Source organism: Microtus ochrogaster, chromosome X (genome assembly GCF_000317375.1).
Source record: "Microtus ochrogaster isolate Prairie Vole_2 chromosome X, MicOch1.0, whole genome shotgun sequence".
Lineage (NCBI taxonomy): Eukaryota > Metazoa > Chordata > Mammalia > Rodentia > Cricetidae > Microtus > Microtus ochrogaster.
In genome coordinates, this window is record NC_022026.1 from 12735159 (window position 1) to 12759321 (window position 24163).

The 24163-nt window shown below is 40.9% G+C and overlaps 1 protein-coding gene across 1 annotated transcript in view; it reads left to right on the forward strand.

The window, feature by feature from the left end:
• Adgrg4 (adhesion G protein-coupled receptor G4) overlaps positions 1 to 24163 on the forward strand; it is a gene marked incomplete at its 5' end in the record, with an annotated part of 87877 nt that overhangs the window by 8256 nt on the left and 55458 nt on the right. Inside the window, 3 exons of the mRNA XM_026784696.1 lie at positions 13131 to 18830; positions 20854 to 20948; positions 22585 to 22649. Of these exons, the coding sequence (XP_026640497.1) occupies positions 13131 to 18830; positions 20854 to 20948; positions 22585 to 22649 (5860 nt within the window). The remainder of the gene's footprint in view (positions 1 to 13130; positions 18831 to 20853; positions 20949 to 22584; positions 22650 to 24163) is intronic.

Below are 24163 nucleotides of genomic sequence, written 5' to 3' on the forward strand. Positions count from 1 at the left end.
GTGCCATTGTCCTTGGCTTCTCATCAGCCCTCATTGTCTGCCATATTCAGAGAGTCCGGTTTTATCCCATGCTTTTTCAGTCACAGTCCAGCTGGCCTTGGTGAGCTACCATCAGAGTCAGTTTTGAGTACTTTTTACACCATAGACCTCCCTCACGCTGAACTCTCTCACCGTACCCAGCTCACGTAGTTTCCTCCAGGCCCTGCCCCTTAATGATGATGATTAGATCTTCTGTTTCTAAAATTTTGTCATCTTAAAAATATAAAAATATGTGGCTTTGGAAGCCCTCTTCTGGCCTCAGAGAGTACTGCGTATATGTGTGGTACACAGACAGGCATGCAGACAAAACCCCCAGGCACAGAAATAAATTAATAAATAATAAAGTTGAAAAAAAATATATGAATGCAATTCTGCAGCCTGTGGCCTTTAGAGTATGACTTTCTGTTGCTCAGCCTGACGCTTTGGAGAGCAGGTAGTTATTGTGTATCCACAGTTTCTTCCCTTTTGGAAATCTTTTTTAAAATTTATTATTTATTAAAAAATTCCACCTCCTCCCCACCTCCCATTTCCCTCCCTCTTCCCCCCCTTGCTCTCCAGTCCTAAGAGCAGTCAGGGTTCCCTGCCCTGTGGGAAGTCCAAGGCCCTCCCCGCTCCATCCAGGTCTAGGAAGGTGAGCATCCAAACAGACTAGGCTCCCACAAAGCCAGTATGTGCAGTAGGATCAAAACCCAGTGCCATTGTCCTTGGCTTCTCAGTCGGCCCTCATTGTCTGCCACATTCAGAGAGTTCGGTTTGATCACATGCTCCATCAGTCCCAGTCCAGCTGGCCTTGGTGAGCTCCCAATAGATCAGCCCCACTGTGTCAGTGGGTGGGTGCACCCCTCGCGGTCCTGACTTCCTTGCTCATGTTCTCCCTCCTTCTGCTCCTGATTTGGACCTTGGGAGCTCAGTCCAGTGCTCCAATGTGGGTCTCTGTCTCTATCTCCATCCATCGCCAGATGAAGGTTCCCTTTCATTGCGGATGGCGTGCTTGGTTCACAAATCTTCTTTTAACCTGTGGAGAGTACCTGGATTGATTCCAATGTGAGTCTATTACAAAAACGTTATGAATGGTTTCATGCAAGCAAAAGTTGTTTTCCTTTGTGGTCAGTGCTTAGTTTAGCTTGTGGATCATGTGACAGTTGCAGGTATAGTTTTATAAGGAACTTCTGTACAGGTGGATGTCCATTCCTTATCCACACTGGCAGAGTAATCCAGTTTCTCTGCTTCCTTGGTGGCATTTAGAGGTACATATTTAAATCATGCTTGTCAATATGTAGTGATGCTTCACAGTGCTTTGAATGTGCATTTCCTTTTGATGCCCAGTGCTGTTCAACATCTCTCTCCTTGTGCTTTCTTGACATCTGTTTGTTAACAGTCTTGGCTGTCCTGGAACTCGCTCTGTAGACCAGGCTGGCCTCGAACTCATAGATCTGCCTGTTTCTGCCTCCTGATCGCTGGGGCTTAAGGTGTGTGCCACCACCCTGCTGTTCTTGTCTCTTGCTTTTTTTTTAAAAATAGAATCAGGACATTTGTTTGTATTACTGTTTAGGTTTTTAAAATTTGTAGCTATTAAATTTTATTAGCTCTTTGAAAGTTTTGTACAACATTTTTTGATCATATTCACGCCTCCTCCAGTTCTTCCCAACAGATCCGCTGTCCTTCCCCATCCTTTCGGTAGTAGATACACTGAAAATACTTGATAGCTACTTTGAAAATGTCTTCTGCTCCAAAGAATTAAAAAAAAAAATCTTTCATACCGGCTTTCACAGGGCAGAAACTTAATAAAGTCTAATTTATTTTTGCAGTTTGTGGGTTTGGGGTTAAATGCAAGGACTCTTAGCCCTAGAATCTAGTACTTTCTATTTCTTTTGCTTGTGTTACAATGAGGAGATGTAGCTAGAGTCTCTATCTTTTGCCTTATTCCCAGTCTTTGTAGGACATCACTCAGCGTTTCACCATTATAACAGGCTTCTTCTCATTTTAACGTTTACTTTTACGGAAAATCACACTGTGTTCCGCCTGTGTATGTGTCTGTGCACCACGTTCATGCTCAGTGTTCACAGAAAAGAGTGTTAGGTCCCCTGGAAGGGAGTTACCCATGATCGTGAGCAGCCACATGTCTGCTGGGAATGGAACCCAGGTCCCCTGGAAGGGCAGCTAGTGTTCTTCACCTCTGAGCTATTTCTCCTGCCCCTGCTGGGGATTTCTTGACAAAGCTCTTTTCAAGTTGCTGCAAATTCCTTCTATTCCTTACCCACAGAGAAATGTTATTGTGAATGAACGTGGTAAAGATTTTGTTAAATGCTTTTTATGCATCAATTGCTAAGAGGATGTCATTTTCCATCCTTAACCTTTGGATATCGTGGATGTTGATTGTTTTCCCAATGCTTAACAAGTCTTGCATATCTGGAGCTAGCATCACTTGATCATGGTATAGGACTTCTACAGACCGCTGCATTCAGGTTGCTAATATTTTGTTGAAGATTTTTGTAACTGTCACATTCTGTGGAATAAAGCAAACTCACAAAGTTGAATGTAGCTTGTTTTTTTCACCTGTGTGGAATATAAAAAATGGAATATATGAAAACAGAAGGGACTATTAGAGAAGAGGAGCAGACTCAGAAAGGGGAGTGAGATAAATATGATTAAAATACATTATATGCCTGCACAAAAACATTACAATGAATCCCAATGCTAGGAACAATAAACCTTTGGTAATAGAATTCATCAAACATTCTTGTCAGAGAATCCCAGCACTTGGTTCATCTTGGTGTTACTATGAATCGATTGTCTTTTCTCATTCAGATTGTCTTTGTGTCCGGATGTCTGGTCCATGTGAAGAGAGAATGGGTCTTATTTACATTTTTAACTTCTGCAGCGAGCCATCATGTTTAGGTTTAGCACAAAAGACTTACTCTGTCTTTGTGAGCTGTGCTTTTAAATGCAGATTAATTTTTAGCGTCCCTTTGGTGTTTGGTGTTACTTTGTCTTACTTGGTTTATTTTGTGACTCTGTGGCTCCCACTGCTCCCTGGCAGGGCTGCCTGTTTGAGAAACATAACGATTCTCTTCAGGTTGGGAATCTGGATTCTCTCATGGAGGGGTTGAGGTGTGCTGTGATTTCCTTGGTGATGTCTCTTGACTTTGCTTTATCTGTGTCTTTGAACCAAAAAAGGTAAATTTTCAATCAGGCTTCCTGGGTCAGGCCACCTGCTGCCACTGGGTCCCCATTGTTTGCCTTGTTGTCCCTGAATGGGGAAAAAATCTCAGGGCTCCAGAGACAAAGAGGCTGCTAAACCAGACCACTTGTTGTTACTGGCTCCACCATTCTTCCTTTTTATGGATTTGTGTTTCTGTATGAGCTCAGATACTCTTGGGGCAATGGAAAAAATAGTCTTCCTGACCCAGGTACTATTAAACAGGTATCTACTGGTCAGGCAAGGGACCTCAGGCTGGTAGGGATAGAGAGGCATTTCATTTGGCTGCTTATTGGTAGCAGGTCTCCCAGTCAGTTGCCTTCGCTGATGGTGTCAGGCTTGTAGAATGTTGTTAGAGATCCTCCTATTGGATCCAGAAAGAGAGTAAGTCCACTTGGACTATATTCTGTCGCCAGGTTGGTGACTGGGATCCCAGCTCTTGGGTCACATTTGTTGTTTGGTTGAGGGGAGGCTTTCAGCTTAAGCCATTCCTTTACTCCTAGGAAGAAGAAGAAGAATGATCACAATAACAACATCATGAACTAGGCAGCCAGTGGCCTACAGAGTAACATGCCCAAGCTTTATTCCTACTATTATGATATGTATTTTGCCCATGACTCCCCATCTGTGAGAAAGACCCACTGCAGTATAGGAAGTGCAAAGAGACTATGAAAGACTGCTACCAGAAATGGGTGAAAGAGAAAGCCTGAAACCTGTTGGACAATATAGCAGCTGCATTTCAACAACAACAACAAAAAGATATAATCTCTCGCTCCATTCTCTGTTCTTTCTCCTGCAGAGGCCAAGATCCCACTCCCTCCAAGCTCCCCGAACCTCCGTGTCCTGGTACGATGATGCATGGGAGGTCCTCCTATGATGTCAATTATGGTCCTATTCTTTCTGGGATGATGCCCATGGGACATATTTCTGGAATGAGGCCACAAATGGAAGGTCACAGGTCCATGATGCCTGAGCTTCCAATAATGAGGCCTCTTGCTTGTTCCCTGATGGTACCCGCAAGGACATGATCAGGCAGATACAAGCTGAGGGGCTCTTTTATCTGTTGCGTGGCAGGGCTTTCTAGCTGCATGCAAGAGACTTTCCCTCCTTTCCTAAAAAAGAAATAGTTTTTTGTGGGGGGAGAAGTGGGGTTAAAAGGCACTTTTCAGTTGTGCTATGAAAAGAGAAAATAAAAATAGAAAGGAGAAAACCATTTACTCTAATAATAAAAAAAAACAAAATTTAAGGTTTTAAATAAAAGAATTAAAATAGAGGCTCTTCTGGGAGTCAGCTGACTTGGGAGATGGAAAAGCAGATGGGATCAAATTGATTGCCAATTTAAAAAATTTGTTTGAACCGCATGGCTGCATTATCTGTTTAAAATATCATAAAAGTGAGTTTTTAACAACACCAAGGAAAAAAAGCCCAACTACTTGCCTGGGTGGTGAAGTGGTAAGCATTAATGCAGCTTACTTTCTTGAGTCTTGGCCAAGATTCTTTATAATTCCTGTCATAGTTTTATGTTCCCTTACCAGCAAATCTCAACCTTCCTGATACTGAGACCCTTTAAGACAGTTCCTCATGATGTGGTGACCCCAACCATAAAATTATCTTCATTGTTACTTTATAACTGCAATTTGGTTACTGTTATGAATTGTAATATAAATACCTGATAGGCAGGATATCTGATATATGACTTCTGTCAAAGGGTTGTTCTAACCCTAAAGGAGTAGTGACCCACAGGTTGAGAACCACTGTCCTGTGCCATTTCCCCAACTTGTAGTTGTACTTAGTGGTGAGGTGCTGCAGGAGAAAGTAGGTTTGTGCCATCTTGTTCTGTTGAGAAATGTGCTTTCTTTTTAACACCAGTTCTCAGGCAATAGAAGCACGCACGCACGTGCGTGCGTGCGTGCGTGCGTGTGTGTGTGTGTGTGTGTGTGTGGACAGATAGCATATAACAAAATGACAGAGCTGACATGGTTAGCATTGTAGCTGCCTCAATCACTTGCAAAATTTTATTTCTGAGTAGGCCAGTCATTATATTCAATGGAGATAAGTATAGCATTTAGAGACCATAAGAAAAAATCTTTACCACATGGAGAAAAGGGACTGATGAAGCAGAAGTGCAGCGAATTGAACTTGTCCAAAATGATGGGGCTGGAGAAAGTCTGCAGTGCTCAATTTGCTAAGACCCAAAGTGCATGTGGATGAGGAGCCCCAATGAAGAAATTATCGAAGCAGTTTATGTTCACAATCAGCTTCCATTGCACACTAATGAGCGTGAACACGTTTGTTGCTTCGTTGTCATGGATTGCTAGACTTAGCGTTTGAAAGCCAGAGACTGCCTGGGAAATAGCGCAGCTTATATTGCTCTATTTCAACCATGGAAGCTTGCGTTTGTATATTTCAGAAAAATCTCCCGTTGAATCTTTTGATGCAAAGTTTTCTCCCCAGAATGACTGCTATATCAACCCCCCATTCTTACAACAGATTCCTGTTTTAAAGATTGGTTTCTTTCTAAGATATGAACAAATTTAAGGTGGATATTGTTCCAGGGAATGTCTGTAATTTGAGATCCCCATTGGTTTTCAATTCCTGGACTAGCAAGTTCACTGTAATGTTTAAGTTTAGCAGTAGGATGCCTTCCATTGAGATGCGTATCTTGGATACTATTTGGATGATTGCTGTTCAGCATTTGTAGAACTTAGCTTTTTAGTATCAAGTTTGTTTTTCCTTGGTTATATTGAGTAGTCTTTGCATCTCTTTCTCTTGCATTTGGAGTATTTGGGGTTCATGCATTTAGGGGTGCAAGTTCCTCCTTCCTGTTTCTCTTCCTTCCTTCTCTCAATCTCTCTCCATCTTTTATTATATATGTATATATGTATGTAATTTTTTGTATCTATAAATAATTTTAGGACCCACAATTGAGAGAAAATATGTGGTATTTGTCTTTCTTATTTTACTTAATGTGATGACTTCTGGTTGCATTTATTTATCAGCAAAGGACACAATTGTTCTTTATGGCTGACTAGAACTCCATTATGTATATATATAATATATGTATATAATATATAATATATGTATACAATATATAATAATATATACAATATTTTCTTTATCCATTCATCACTTGACAGGCACCCAAGCTGATGTTTGCTTTTTCAAATAATGCTGTGATAAATGTGGATGTGCAGGAATGTCTGTGATATGCTGACTCAGAGTCTTTCGGGTATATACCCAGGCATGGCATTGCTGGGTTATACGGTAGTTACATATTTAATTTTTTGAGGAACTTCCATTGCTCCGTACTTATTTTCATAGTGCCTGGACCAGTGGGTATTTTTACCAACAGTCTGTGAGTGTTCCCTTTCCTCCATACCCTGGCCAACATTGATTGATACTTGTCTTATTAATGATGGAAATTAAGACTGGGGTGAGATAAAATCCATGGTTTTAATTTGCTTTTTCCCAAAGAGGTTCTTGTGTGCTTATTGGTTGCTAAAGGAAAGCCTGGTGAAGATGCTTCAAGATACGAGGTGTAAGGTAGAACTCTCTGAGAAGAACTCCAATAGCTCAGAATATATGATTAAGAATTGACAAATTAAAAGGTTTTGCAAAGCAAAGGAAACAGTCAAGATAAGATAACTTGTAGATTGGGAGAAAATCTTTATTATACACTTGACAGAGTTAATATCTGGAATACTCAAAGAACATTAAAAAGACCTATATACCAAAATAAACAAACAACTCAATATTTCTGTGATTTTCAATGAATGAAGATTTGAATCTTTAGTAATAATAATTTTATAGAAAAAATAATAGAAGAAGTCTTTGCATCTGAAAGATTCAATGGAACGTTTTCTAAAATACACAAACCCAAGCTTCAGGTTAACATGGATCAACACAAGATACATTGTTTCCTAAGCCATCTCCGGTATTTAAAAGTCGGCCTGCTTGCAATTTTGTTTAAATCTTGGTTTAATTTTATTTTTTGAAACAGGGTGTCTCTATGTAGCCACGACTGTCTTGGAACTCACTTTATAGTCCAGACTGGCCTTGAACTCCGAGTTCATCTGCCTCTCTGGGGTACTGTTGTTAAAGGCAGGCTGCCACACATGGCCTTCTTTTTCTAAAGCTTTTTCTAAATCTTAGTTTCCTTTTTGATAGATTTACTGGAAAAAGAAAACGAGACTAGTTGTATCTGAGTGCTCTCCTCTGCTTGATAAAAATAAAAAATGCTTCCTGTTACATATTACTACAGATTACTCTAATAGTGTTCTGAATGCTGCATCTGAGCAGGTGACGGGCTTTTTGTGTGTATGTGATATTTAAGGTTACCCCCAAAATACAAAAAACAAAACCCCAAAACCTGACTGCAGCTCAGCTACTAAAGGAGTCGGAGTCGTAGTTAGCATGTCCAAGAGCAATTCCAGCTCTGTGTGACCACTCTCATGTGTGTTAGAAGTGAGGTCTTAGGCAGAGGATCGCAAATCCAATTAGCCGAGAGGAAATCATTGTAAAACGAGAAACCCAAATCCTGCCACTCTTTTCACTTATGGCCACTGTCAAATTTAAAAGCAGAAATCTTAAAATGAATCGTGTACTAAAGAAACAAAATGGCCTCCTGGCAAGGCCTAAGAGAATGGAACTCTGGTAGGGACAACAATGTTTTCACTGCCTTAAAGCAAGATGGACTTCTTATACAGCTTTGATCTTCCTCCTTCATTCATTCATGCACTTTAATGGACTCATGTATATAGTTGACGGAAGACTTCTGACTGTTAGCTTTTTCCTTTCACATGGCCACAAAATCTTAAAAGCATCCTATACAGACTTTAGATTTTCTGTATATGCAAAGAGAATTAATTGTAATCAAGGCTGTGTCATAAGCCAGTAGTTGTCTACTGCCATGATTATTTTTACATCATAGATAATATGCTTCTCAGGCAGGTAAATTCAAAATACCAATTTCTCTAAGATAAATATGCGCAATTTTATTTTGAGAGATTTGAATTGAAGAAAGATTGTGACTCACTTGTGACTTTTACTGAGTGCCATTTTCTCTCGGATGTTCTGTCCTCGCCTTAAGTTACACATATCCAGGTCTAGCAGGATATTTTCCTATTCCAGTGAGCATCATCCATCCTCTGTGATTTTTCCCAAAAGCAAAATGTGTGACCTCCGAGGGTCTTCTGTCTTCTTTGTCTCTTCCTCTCCTTTGTTACCGTGCAATGCCAGCAATTCCTCTCCGGTAGCTGGAGGCGTAGGGATCTTCATATTATTTTGACCTCATCTTTTCAATTTATTCACTAAGCCAAAACTTTTGTCCTGAACATCTGTCATGGGCTAGGCACTCACTAGAAACTTAGTTAAAATGGCAAGAAGTTAAAGGCTCTGTTTATATCCCTAAGTCTTACTGAGGAAGGCAGGCATGTTAACACATGTAAAACTACAGCTGTGGTAAATGCTCTAAAGAGCAGGGATGTGGTAGTGCAATAGTCGTTGGTGAGCTTGTCATGGGCATTTGGGAAGGGAGGCTTCTCAGAAGGAGTGATGCATGAGTAGATGCCTGAAGTCAGGATAGGTGCTACTGACATGAGGAACTATGGGGGAAACTGCAGTTAGTGGCATCAGCACGCGCAAAGCTCTTCTGGTAGAATTAAATGTTAAACACTGAGTTGGTGTGTGGGGGGGACTCATAAGAAGGGTAGGACCTAGCCCAAATTTACACTAGCCAGTGAGAAAGAGAGAGAGAGAGAGAGAGAGAGAGAGAGAGAATTGTATGAGACTCAATCTGATTTACATTTTCCAATGTTCGTATTTGTTGCATCTGAGATGGCTTGGAAGGCATCCAAGCATACTTAGCAGAGACTTTACAGGTAGCTGGGGAGCGCTGAGAGTGCGAGAAACTGTCCTCTCCAGGGAAGAGCGCACCAATTGGTTATCCAACAAGTGGTCATCCCTGAAAACATACATACTGCATACTGGAATGTTTGAGGGGGCCCCTGGCAGTGGGACGAGGATGCATCCCTGGTGCGTGAGCTGGCTTTTTGGACCCCATTCCATATGGTGGGATACTTTGCTCAGCCTTGATGCAGGGAGAGGGCCTTGGTCCTGCCTCAACTAAATGTGCCAGGCTTTGTTGACTCACCATGGGGGAGGCCTTACTCTTTTGGAGGACTGGATAAGAAATGGGTTGGAGATCAGGTGGGAGGAGCAGAAGGAGGGGAGGGAGAGGGAACTGTGGTTGATATGTAAAATGAATAAAAAATTTAAAATAAAAAGAAAACATATGTACAAGTAATGTTATACAGATGGAGCAGATTATATTTAGGAATACACATACATACATACATACATAGTGCATACATACACACAGACATATATATGTATATATAAACAATTAGTGAAAAAGCGGCCATGAATTTGAAAGAGAGCAAGGGGGGTTATATGGGAAGGTTGGGAAGGAATAAAGAAAAGGGAGAAACGATTATAGTATAATCTCAAAAGTAATAGAAAAACAAACCAAAAGAGGGTAGGACCTGTGGGGAGGTAAGCAATGGAGAGTGAAAGAAATTAATGGGGTCAAGGGATATTTAGTGGGTTGATCTCTAGAACAAGATGATAGGTTTGTTATAGCCAGGGAGGGAGATTATGGAAGAGGCACCTGGAGAAGGATGGGTTGGCATAACTGAATGGACCACTCAGTGAAGGGATACTAGAAGACCCAACATGGAGAGAAGCTAATGTGTTCAAGTTAGGGTGTGTTCAGTCTGAGGTATTAATGAACTAGCCAAAAGGTAATGCAAAGTGACTGATTGGTTCTTAAAAGTGTGGAGCTCAGAATAGAGATCTGACCTAGAGAGAGATTCATTTGTCTCTTGATGTAAGTTGTTAGCCTAGGTGGGAAAGTACCATGGAGTTAAAGGAGAAGAGGGGTTGGGACAAAGCTTGGTCCAGGCAATCTGGCATAAGTGACTTCAAAGAATTTTAGATGTGATGGGAGAGGGGCTATGGGCAAGAGGGATGTGGTATTTTCATCTTTATTGTAAGAGAGGAGAATAAGTTTTAAACCAGGAGGGAAAGGCTCATTAGGGAAAAGCGAGGCAAAGTCTGTGAAACAGCGGATGACAGGATCTAAATTACAGTTGAACTTCTGTCTGATGATCTCAATTACTTTTTCCTTTGAAGAAGGAGGCGTGATTATCTGATAAACATGTGGAGGCGGTGCTTGACAATGGGGCATGTTTGAAAGGGTTATTGTAGACTAGGAGCATAAACTGAACAGAGAGAAGTAGTGGGAGGCAGCGTGGAAGGCTCATTTGAGGTTGGCGATCATGGAGGAGAAAGGCATCCTCTTGTCACTGGCTCTGTCCGTGCTTGACTGCTCAAGGGAAGGTATGGAGGACATGAGCAGACGAGGAACCTTGAACTTCCAAGTTGAACTTGAGCTAGTTGTGTGAACTTTCTGGAGCTCCATTAATTCAACTTTGAAATGGTGATAATTACAATATTTTCCACAAAAAGTGGTTTTGTGGGTTAAACAGGATAGCATATGGCACAGCACTTGGCTTGGGAATAATAAGTGTTCCATACGCAAAGCGTGTTGCCTTCCCTTCAGATCCCAGTCTCATCTGAATGCTTCATCAATGCATACTGTCTCTCACTCCTAGCTGAGCTGACTTTTTCCTCCATCCACTCTTGCTGCCATATGTCTTTGTCTTCTCCCCTCAAGCCCCATCATTGCTCAAATGTGGCCATCTTCTCAGACAATGGTTATTAGTCTCCCTAATGCTGGGACCCTTTAATGGCATACTTCATGTTGTGATGACCCCCACCCATAGTTATTTTTGTTGCTACTTCATAACTGTAATTTTGCTACTGTTATGAATCCTAACGTAAATAGGTGGTATGCAGGATAACTGATATACAACTCCTGTGGAGAGATTATTTGACCCCTCAAAGGGGTTGAGAGTCACTGTTCTAAGTTAGAATCTCTTCATCTTCAAGCCAGTTTTGCTGCACTAATTTTCTATTATGCTTTAAAGATATATGGAGCCTGATTATATTCCATTGTTGGCTTTATTATAAATCATATCACTTTACTGTTTTGTTTAAAATACTACTTTATCTTTTCTTTTAAAATAGAAAACATTTTAAGTCAAGTGTGGTAGCATGTGCCTGAGCTTCCCAGTGCTTGTAAAGCTACGATGGGAGGATCCTGAGTTAGGCTAGCCTACACTACATAGTGAGTTTTAGGGCTGAACTAAATAGTGAGACCTCATCTCACCCCAAGCAAACAAAAAACAAAAACAAAAACAAAAAACAAGCAAAAACTCAACTGAGCAAAATACCTCAATAATATGAAATTTCCAATAAGAGTCTGAGTTCTCTAAGGGAAGGAAACATGGCCTAAAGCTTTCTCCTCCTCCTGGGGCTTCTAATGGCATTCACCATACTTGTGAAGTTTAACTGACATGAAAGGGAGCATAAACTGTGCTCCTGTGGTCTTCACAGTAGGATTGCACAGTCATATGGGGTGAACAGACACTATGTTAGGGTGCTAGAAGGTATTATACTTTGTTTTATTTTATCACAGCCTTTGAAATTCCTATTACACATGTTTATAATATCTATAATGCAGATTTTTTTACAACATATACAGTCATGCATAATCTACAAATGTATATTCACATGCACAAACATAGATGGTCAAGATTCAAGACTTTTTAATCCAATCTTTAGTGTTCTAATGACTGATAGAAATTTGACCAAGGTAACTGGTCATAGAACTGTTGATGGAGGAGGGTTATCTGTCTATTGGTTAATAAAGAAACTGCCTTGGCCTTTGATAGGACAGAAAATTAGGTAGGCGGAGTAGACAGAATTCTGGGAGAAAGAAAGCTAAGTCAAGCAGACACTATAGCTCTCCTCTCCAAGATGGATGCAGGTTAAGATCCTTTCTGGTAAGCCACCACTTCGTGGTGCTACACAGATTATTAGAAATGGGTTAATCAAGATGTGAGAGTTAGCCAGTAAGAGGCTAGAGCTAATGGGCCAAGCAGTGTTTAAAAGAATACAGTTTCTGTGTAATTATTTTGGGTAAAGCTAGCAGTGCAGGAGCCGGGTGGTGGGAAGCTGCCCGCCGCTCTCACTACTACAAACTGTGAGCCAGTAATTCCTTGAACCAGAAGGGTGAGGAATTGAGAAGAATCTAGTCTCCATAGCAAGATCCTGCCTTGTGGGGAAAAAGGAAGAAGAGGTTTAATCAACTCAAAAATCAAAGAAACTTTTCTTTTATTACTTCTATGCACCAGACAGTAAGCTTGGTGGTTTACACACATTAACTCACAAGTGTCAGGTAAGTTTTATAAGGTAGGATTATAATTCTCATATCACAGAGGAAGGTGCCGAAGCACAGAGAAGTAGACTAAGGCCATAAAGCAAGTTATAAAGCCTGAATCTAAACCTACATCTGACTGAATCCAAAGCTGAAGTTTTGGGGAAGATTTTTAACTCCACAATTGAGTTTCAGTAATGGATGTGAACTAATCAGGCTATTGATTTCTTCTTCCATGAGTTTCGATAGGTCTTTTTGCAAAGGTGAATCACCTCAATCAGTGTACAGTTTTGTACAAGTGCCCATATCTTTTATGCAGATACTATATAATGAATGTCTTCCCACTAGTTATTTATCCAGGATATTATGAAAAGATAGAGATTTACAAAGTAGAAAATCATCTTAAGAAAAATTAAGTAATCAAATAACACGATTATTTCTGGTACTTACCTCTCTTTAAAAATGAAAAGAAATTATAGAGCTCTTTCTTAAAGAATTGTCTCTAATTTCTAAGGCTGAAGCTAAAGTAATACATGCTTTCTGATTTTTCAGTTGTTTCTGAAAATATGACAATTCAAGAAAGAAGTACAACTGTTTCCCAGCAAATAGACTTAACAACTTCTTCTCAAATTACTGGACTAAATGCACAGAAAACTGTACATTTATCCACAGTGTCACCAGAAAGCATGCCTATCTCTACAGTCAATCATGCAGCTACATCACATTCTAATAGTATACCCTCACCTCTAGCCACAGTGAGTGTATCAAAAGATTTAAAGGCATCTATGGCTCAGACTGCTGCATTTTCAGATGGCTTGTTTACTTCAACAGCTGTCCCTCTGCCTACCCAGAGTATACCCATTCCTACTGCTACTGACTCCATGAAAGTAACTCAATACCCACATTTAGGAAAAACAAAGACAACAAAAATAGTGGAGGTCATGGCTACTGAAACCTTTCATCCAACTACAGCTGCTGATTTCTTTGACACATCTGGAATTACCAGGAATTCCGTTGTACCTGAAACTTTAACATCTAAATTCCAGTCAGCTGTTGGGAAGACAACTTTATTCTTGGTGACTGAGTCAACATCCATGTCTACAATGTCTTGGTGCAAACACAAACACACAGATGTTGCTACACTTCCTACCTCTAAATCTGGGCAAGAATTTCTTGTATCTCCAGCTTCCAGAACCTCACCTTGGACCACACTAGAAGAGACTTCAGCTATTGCTACTGACATTGGAATTGCATCAACCTTCCCTCCAGAGTCTCTGCTCACCTCCACAGCTGCTCCCATGAATCCTGTTTTTTCCGGAAATCATGTGACATCTACCTTGTCAACAACTAATGCGGAAATGGCATTCACAGTCCATTCAGTGTTGCCTATGAAGACCACACCTTCCCTAAGAACATTGAAAACAGAGTCAGTATCTAGAAATTTCAAAGATGTCTCTTCATCCAAAATGGAGGATGCTATATCTACCCCTATGCCTAAAGAGACCTCTCCTATGGCCTTTTCTTCCACTACATCCTCTCCAGTCATTGGAACTCAGAGTGTACCGACAGTTGATACTGAGAGTACACATCTAGCCTTAACTCCCAGAACCAAACTTGTCCCCCCATTGGCTACTTCAGTATTCTCTACCATAGAAGGGCTAGTCCACACCCAGAATATGCCCACCACTGATAAGCCCATGCTCACTTTGGTTTCTACTGAGTCATCTTCTACATATAATGCATCTGAATCAGGTCGCACATCTGTAACTGAGAAAACTGACTATCAATTCTTCACCACCTGGACTCCAGAGCCAGATCAGACACTGTTGACCTCTAGGAATACAACCACTCCACCTACATTCATGCCTAATGAAAATCTTACATCGTCATTCCAAGATAATATTGCTAATATAGACAATTCATCCATGACTACTAATATCACTCTACTTGAAATATCCACAGACAGCAAGGGTACTACCAACTCGGATGCTACTACTGCCAGGTATACGACAGTTCTATCCAAACCAACATCCTGGTGGCTTAGTAATTTCTCCAGTGTTGCTGGAATCACATCTATAACTAGTCAGCCTGAGTCGAAACTCATCACCTTCTTATGGCAAAACAACTCTAAGCCCACAGTAGCTGCAAATGAACTTCCCTCAATACCAAGGGAGACAGTTGTTCCATCAGTGGCTATATCTACCCTCACTTCCATTAAGTCAAATTTTTCTACTGAGAAGAGCACTTCTGAGACAGCACAGGTATATACAAATGGTATGAGCACATTGGGTGATACTATGGTCCCTCCACCAATGTCTGTGACAATACAGAGATTCCATACCACTGTGGCAAAAGAAACCACTTCCCATCATCCTAAAGTAAAATCAACTATAGCAGCAGTAGCTGAGGTTTCTCCATTTGCAGCAATGCTGGAAGCAACAGATGAATCAGCGCAAATGGTGACAGCTTCCGTCACTGCTTCCCCCTTTCCAGATATAGACAAATTGACTACTGCATTGGATAACCAAACTGCAACTACTGGGATAGGAGTGAGCTGGCTTTCAACGAAACGGACGCAAAGCACACCTAAGAGTTCACCAGAGCCCTTTAACTCAAGCCATACCTGTGCAGTACACAGCACTGCAGAGACATCTCAGGGGAATTCAGCTTCATCGGCCATTTCTCCGAGCACCCAGACACTCCCTGAACTTCTGGGTTCTTCCACAAGGATAATAGGAGCCACTTTCTCCACTACTTCTTCGCAGAAGACAGCTGTTTCTTTCTCTGCTTATATCTCGCCTCCACAGGCTGCAGCTACTCATTCCTCAGAAATCCCTCAACCTACTACCCACAAGTTCTCACTGCCAGTTAATGTCTCTGCTGTCACCTCTCCTGCCACCACTATGGTGTTCTTCTTTGAGACCAAGGTTACCCTGCCTCAGCCTTCTACTTTGGCAGGGGATGTCACAACATCTACACTCTCAGTTGGCTCTCCTCCGCCAACAGGGACAATGACCACAGCAGCAGTGCCACCAGTGAGCCCAGCAGCTTCTACAGCCAGTGATATCTTGCCTACCCACAGTGACTCATTTCTTAGGCCATCAGGAGTCACAACTGTCCCTTCCACAACAGCCCCCGTGGCAGCTTCCTCACTGAGACCTCCCACTCCTGTGATAACTAAGGCTATAACCACCCTCCCCCCTATCTCAGCTGACTCAGTAAATCCATCCGTACACACTCTTGTCTGCTCAAGACCTCCCCCTAAGAACATGACTCTTGTTTCCTCTACTTACGCTAACTCTACCACATCTACATCGGTAACAACACCATCTGGATCTCAATTTGAGGATTCCACACATGTTTTTAGCTCTCCCTATACTTTAAGTAGCAGCGGAGATGTTGGTGGTGAGACCATGTCCCTCGGCACCTTTGTCAATAAGCTTACTACCCCAGTAGAAACCAAATCAACCGCATATATTGTAAACACGCCCGGCTCCACCCAGTGGGCGGCTGCAACCTCTATGTTATCTTCTGAGAAAGAACAGACCAAAACCTCCATGGGGCAAATTCCCAGAACTACAAGGGTGGCAGAAATTTCTCCATCCAAGACTTCCTTTATTTCGGACTCCCAGGGCACCTTCCCTTGGGAAATGTCAGACACAGAATTTTCTGAGAGCACAGCAATCTCCAGCCACCAAACACATTTGCCTTCCGAGATTCCACCTGGGAATCCAACTTCTCTGAATTTCACCACATCTTATTCTGGGAGCACACAGACCACAGAAACATTGACCTCAAGTACCATAGCAGGTCTTCATGTTTCAGAAGGGTCAACTAGTCTTGAGGAAACAACACTCTCTTCACAAATTCAGACACTGACCAAGTCTTTGTCTCCTGATAAAGAAAGGACAAGTGCCCTTTTGGAATATCCTCCCAGGACTGTGGAAAAGATAGAGAGTCCCTCTTCTGTGACTCATCCAGACACAAGTCACCAGGCTACTTCATCCGTAGACACTATAACTTCCAGGACAGCTAGAACATTCCATCCTGTGCTCATCAACACAGTTCTTTCACACCTCCTTTCACCAAAGACACAACCTGAGTCAACATGGATTGCTTCTTCCACTTCTGAAAGCACACAGACTCTCCCTCCATCCTTCTCTCCTCTCACGCCTGGACCACTTGACACCAATTTTACAATGATCACTCCTGGTGGGAGCACCACTGTCTTTTCTGCTCCAAATAAACATATAAACCTTCCTGGAGAGACCTCTACGGGAATGTCCACTCCTATTCACCAGATGTCTTCATTGCCACTCAGCATTACTACCTTCACCCCTAAAAAGGTTTCTGACACCCCTACGATACTAATGACTAAGTCTTCCCGAACAACAAACTCAGGCCATTTGAAAAGTGTCTCTATAGGTACTTCAGGACTGACGTCGGAGAAGTCATCAATGCCAGTTAATAACTCTGCTTTCTCAACTACAGTGCTTTCTTCTAACAGTCCCACAAACCTTTGGGCATTCTCTTCTCCATTGTCTTCACCTTCCCCTAAGCCTACAAAAACCACTCATGCACTGACATTGGGTACCACACCAGTATCATATGCTGGACCTCCTTCACAAAGCATAGTCGGTTCCCCTACTTTCACTAATTCAGCAGAGGTAGAGGTGCCATTCAAGAATACAACTACACCTGTTTCCTCTCCAACAGAGCTAGATTTTTCATCTACGAAAACTATTCCAACCATTATGGTGGCTGGGACAGTGACTTCAGTTATAGGTGCCACCTCCTCCTCTCCGCTCAGTTCTAGGAATACTGAAGCCATTTCCTTCACCCTAAAGACCATGTTTTCTTCGTTACTTTCAACAACCCAGCAACCATCACAAGAAAATGAGGCTACTACTCTGGACGTGTTGCCTGGGATTACCAACAGTTCCCCATCTCCTAAGAGCAGTGGTGGAGAGACAGAGCTCATTAATACCTATTCTGCAACTCCCATCCCTGCAAGTGGACTTTCAGCTACACCTTCAGATAGTTTTTATACTTCCTCGAATATTCAGGTTTCCCCATCTTTGACTAACTTTAAAGGCACCCCTACACCTACAGAAGGTGTTAAGTCCACACAGATATACCTTTCCCGCGATACAGGAAAGATGACTTCCTCATCAGAGAATATTTTGCTAACCAGTGAACTAACAAGTAGCAATGGATGTGTGGTTACTCCCACTTTATACCCTTCACGGACCCAACCCCCTGGAAGTCCACCTTCTTTGGCATCGTTTCTTTACTCACCTCATAGCACTGAGGCCAAGTTTCCCCTTACATCTCAAATGGGTGAGGTCCCAGCATGGGGAACAAGAATCACACCGGGTATTGCCCAGTCACTACCTACAGCCTCCAGAAACACGGCCGGAGGTGAAGAAGATGCTCCGCTTCCAGTTTTCACAACTAGTGTAATGACATCAGACAGAGTGGAAACAGAAAGCCCTCGCTTTACTCTTGGGACTTCATCAACATCGCAGATTGGTCTGGTTTCTAGAGATAGTGAGACAATGCCATCGATTTTCACATCAGAAAGCCTTCCTAGTTTTGGGCTTTCTGAGAATACTTCCTTATCAATATCTTCCACAGTTCTCCCTACCACGTTGGCTGTCATTTCCAGAGCTACCTCACCGACTAGGACTTTATCTAGTCTCCCTTCAGGCTCTCTGGCATCTGTATCTAATCCTTCGCATCTTCTAACTTCACCTGCAGGAGAAATGGCAGAATCGATGTTTTCAGTTTCAGACACGATAGCAGCATCCCCTAACTTTCCAACAGTATCCTTTTCTGATGGAAGCACCACTCCCACCCAAAGCACTCCTCCAGCTACACGAGGCGTCATCGCGGCTGACTCTCTGACTTCTCCGCTCATATCTACAAAAGCCAAAGCTGAAAGTCCACACATGTCTACATCCCTTGAATCATCCCCCAGGACTACTGTGGCTCATAACTCCAGGACTGTGTCTGAGTTCACGTCCTTTAGCAGAAAGAGCATATCACCTTCTCTAAGCAGTCACGACCTATCTACTACATCCACAGCTATAGGGCCGTCATTTCCACTGCAGTCTGCTGAGATGACACACCCTTCTACGGCGACTGGGTCTTCATTAATCTCTTCATCTTTTAAGTCAACTTGGGTAGACTCCACGTTTTCCTTTCTGTTTACACAAGCATCTACTTCGCCAATTGCTACAGTGGCTACAGGTATTTTATTCATATATCTTTACAAGTATTTTGTTCACAGATCCTTAACGGAGTACATGAACAATGAATGGGCCATTTGTTCTCCGAGTTTTCTGAAGGCAGAAAATGAGAGAGAAGGATGTATGTGTTTCTTTTCCCCTTAACATCTTTGGCACACAGTTGCCTTTTCTAGGCCCAGAACTCTCCAGCTGTCTTTCTTGTCTCTACTTAAATATATTACAAGTGGGTCTTTTCACAAAGTATGGCATTTTGAAGCATTCTGTACAGTTGTCTTGGTCTTGATGTCCTGAGTGTGACTCTGCCCATATGAATATAGACTAGGAACATCATCTTTACCCTGTAAAAGCACTATACTGGGGGTGGGAGCGATGGAGAGATGGCTCAGTTATTAAGAGTACTGTCTGCTCTTCCAGAGGACCCTGGTTCAATTCCCAGCATCCACATAGAGACTCAAAACCCTCTGAAACTGTCATTCCAGGAGATCTGATACATTCTTCTGGCATCCTGAGGCACCAGGCATGAACATGGTGCACAGACATACATGTAGGCAAAACACCAATGCATATAACAAATAAATAAATGAAAAATGATCATATACCTTTAGGTTTGATGATGTTTTCCACACAACAGAAATTACACACACACACACACACACACACACACACACACATACATGCGTGCGTACACACACACACACACACACACACACACAACAACACCGACATAAATATAGGCAAAACAACCATGCATATAACAAATAAATAAATGAAAAATGATCATATACCTTTAGGTTTGATGATGTTTTCCACACAACAGAAATTACACACACACACACACACACACACACATACATGCGTGCGTACACACACACACACACACACACACACACACCACCACCACCACCACCACCATCATCATCACCGAAAACAACAACAAAAACCAAAACAACACATACACACAAAACCCAAAATTGTATCGTTGTGTCTTGGCTCTTGAATTCCTCCTGTGTAGGTCTGAACCCTCTCTAATCCTTACATTTAGCTGACTAGAAATGCTTAGGGAGTATTTGACTTTCATTTTGTTCAAATATTAACAGTTCTGCATCTTTTAAACCATTTGCTTAATTTATTTCATTTTTATTATTTTTATATTATTTTATATGTAGGAGTATTTTGCTTGCATGTGTGTATCTTCACCGCATGTATGCCTGGTGCCCAAAGAGACCAGAAAAAGGTGTTGAGTCCCCTGGAAATAGAGTTACAGATGGTTGCGAGTCACCATGTGGATCTGGGAACTAAACACAGGTCCTCTGCAGAAGCAGCAAACGCCCTTAACTGCCGATTCATTTCTCTAGCCCCTATTTGTTTATTTTCTGTATGCATGTGGGGGCATGTGTATCACTGTGTACTTGCGGAGGAAATTGGACAACCTGTGGAAGCCAGTTCTCTCTTTCCACCATCTGGGTCCCGAGAATCAAACTCAGGTCAATAGGTCATCAAAGCTAGGTGGCAAGTGCTTTTATTTGCTGAGCCATTTCCTTGGCTTGAACCAATAACTTTTAAGATTCTAAAATAAAGATATAAAAAGATAAGATCAGGAGGAACATAAAGAAAGAAAACTCTGAAGTAGGAAGGAAAGCAGTGGGGAGAAAATAATTATTTTCTTAGAACAAATAATCTTAAGACACAGCATGTAGCATGGCTGTTGAATGAGCTAGAAATCAGTTGGCCAATAAAAGTATGGATTTTTAGGGGATTTGCAGCAAGTCTGTATAGAAACTTCATAGGGACCCATGGGAATGGCCACATCATCAAAGCAAAGATGGGATGGTAGTACCTTGCATATTTTGTTCTTAGTTATGCAACCTCAAATGTCAATTCTTGGTGTTAAACTAAGCAAAATTTAGGAATGAAAATAAATTGTCGTTTTGTTTGCTATACAATGGAGAGCACTTCTCAAATTTTGAGAAATCAGATTTCTTCATGTAAATAGCTAAAATCAATCTGTTTATTTTTTATTACAGTTTCCTTCTACAATATCAAAATTACCTTCTCTGTGTTTGATGAAGAGCCAAGAGTCCTTCTTACCACTGCTATACATGACTTTACAAAAAATTGGGTAAAATGCTCTTTTAAATATTTATGGTACTTATTGAACACATATGACCAAGGCCAGGTAGATTGAAAGTAGCCTCCCTTTTCTACTGATAATCCATTTCACAGATAATCAGTTCAGATTGTTTTCACTGCATATGTATTTACTCTGCAGGCAACACTCTGAAGATGTATGCAATCCCTTTCATAGCAGCAGTGTTGAAAGCTTTTATGAGATGTTATTTTCATTTGTTGAGATCTGTACATTTTCCTCCACAGACACAAATTCTGAGTCACTGCCAAATTTTTCTAGTTAGGGGAAATAGAGCACTGACGACCAAGTCTATGGCATAGTGTTTATGTAGCTCTATTTTCTGTACTTTATTTTTTGTTCGTCTACAGCACAGTGAAAATTTTACTTGTCCTTACATTTTTTTTGATAATAAAACTGATGCATACTGTGCAATTGAAGTTCATATGAAAACACCTAAAACAGACGACACATGTTTTCTACTGCTCCTCCGAATAAGTTAAGATATATTTTGGAAGATTTTTCTATACAGTTTCAGAAAAAGAATTGGTATACTAATTATGCCACTCTTTACCTTGCTGGTTACCTATGGATTTCTTCTTAATTCTGGGGAGCAAACCCAAATCCTTGTACAGACTAGGCAAACATCTTACCAGTGATAAAACCAATAGTGGTTTACTATGTGTCTCTGAGCATATTTGTGGTAGTGGGTATAGCTATGCTTATACAGTTTAGCAGACGCATAAGATTTTACTATATGTATGTAACAGAAGTTTTCATTTCACTTTCAAATCTAGATGTCTGTTGGTTGCTTATATATTTTCTCTATTTTAAACAGTTCCAAAAATGTTCCTTCAATCATTTTAGAGATCTTTGAATATTTTTATAGGATTAATTTTTAAGTTTTTAATCATTGGATCAAAAATCATGAACATTTTACATTTTAAAGGTTATCTTAAAATGGTCTTCAGATAAGTAACAACACCAGTGTGCACCTTAGGCACAGCAGTGAATGATCATACTGGTTTTCCTGGCCTCCATTAGCACTCATGTTCAAGTGTGTATGACCCAATTCTAAAGTGCTTGAAAACAGTGAGTGTTTCAGAGTGTTCAGGCTGTCTCACAAAAATACACCAACCGAATGGCTTCAGAACAGCCATTTGTAATCTCCCAGTTCTGGGCAGTAAGTAGTCAGGGTTGGGGAGAGAAGCTTAAGACAACAGTGTTGGGAGGGTTGCATTTGGGTGAGATTTCTCAGTTTGGCCTTTTTACTGTGCCTTCGAATGGTGTTTCTTTTGTGCAACACACCTCTGCTTTCTCTTTGTTTTCTTATAAGGATAACAGTTTTTTATTGGATTTGGGCTCCCTAATGGCTTTATAAACGAATATGATCAGATTGCTGATTAGGGTTTCCAACTTGAGGATAGGTTGGGGGGCCCCTTAGCTCCCAACAGTGTGAACAAATGTTAAATGAAATCTGGAGCAAGTTTGGGAACGTTGGGTTCACTGAAATGATTGAAATGACTACTGCAGCTCACATTGTCCCAAGTGACTTCCTTGACTTAAAATGGAAGAGTGGTCACACAAACACTGACCTTCTTTTTTTTTTAAATGATTTTTGATTTTACAGCTGAATTATATGCTTCAAAACAGCGAATTTTCTCTTGCTAACTTGACTATTCAAATCATAAGCAGGTATGTAAATGGCATCTTTTGTGAGTTGAAGTGAAATTGAGGGACCACCTGGGTCTGTGAGTTTCCTTTGTTGTTATCTAGAAATGAAGAACCCATTTGTCTCACTGTAGGTTGTAAAACCAATGGAAGAACAAAATAAAACAAAACAATTCAGAGAGAAAAACAGGGAAATCAGAGATTCATTTTGCAACATTCTATTCTCAGTATAACAAATCTAGTTTTAGGAGAGTGAAAATACACCCACATGTGCCGATGGAAGTTTCTGTCCTGCCTGGTTCTGTAGCCATTCAGTCCCAAATAAACACACAGAGGCTTAATTAATATTAAACTGTTTGGCCTATTAGCTCAGGCTTATTATTAACTAGCCCTTATAACTTAAATTAACTCAAAATTCTTGTCTATGTCCAGCCGTGTGACTTGGTACCTTTTCTCAGAAAGGCATTCTCATCTTGCTTCCTCTGTGACTGACTGACGACTGACTGCCTTTCCTCTTCCCAGAATTCTCCTATTTTGGTCACCCCACCTATCCTTCCTTCCAGGCTACTGGCCAATCAGCATTTTATTAAACAAATTCTAGTGACAAATCTCTACAGTATACAAGAACATTATCCCACAGCACACATGAGAAAGGCTTCTATCCATTCATGAAGCTTCTGATCCTAGACTCAGACACCTCTTACTAGGTGCCACCTCAGAACATTGCCACATGTAGCTGTCCCTCCGTGTGACTGCCTACTTTCAATATGTTGGCTCTTTGGTTTCTCTTATGTGTTCAAATAAAATAGATTTATGAAGGTTTATTTATAACTGCAGGTTATCATAGGTGATTGCCTTAATGTAGACTTCAATAGTAATACTTACCACAGACTGGTAAGTTTTAGCCACAAAAGCTGTTTTCCTCACACTTCAGTGTGGTTGGGTCCTGAGGAAGGACCTTCTTGAGTCTTCACATGCTAGGGAGCACAGATAGGAAGCACTTCTGTCTTTACTTAAAGTGTTTGCTAGTTCACAAATGCTGTTCATGGGGGCTCCACCCTCATTAACTATTACCTTCCAAAGAATTCATCATCTAATACCATCTCATTAGGCTTCAACATAAAAATTTTGACTAGACACACAAATTCAACACTCTTCCCCCCCCCAAAAAAAAATGAAAGCAAATAGGAGGTATTTGGAGTCTTCAATATTGTTTTAAAAGTCACATGGTGATTTTATTCAATGTAAAAGTGATGTTATCATTGTAAAATCTATGTAGAAATAATGTATAGAAATCTATGACTTGGATATTGAAACTCTATAAAACCCACATTTTCCCACCCCTTGAAGAATACTTGTGGACATCTAATATCATATATTCCTGTAGCTCTTTTTAATGTATTTAGTAAAAGAGTTCCAACTCTGTATACTGCTTAAGAACTTTCTTTTCTTGTTTCATAATAAATCATGCACATCTTCTATGTCATAATACAAAAGCTAGGTTGTTCTCTTTTATTTTCTTTTTCTTTTCTTTCTTT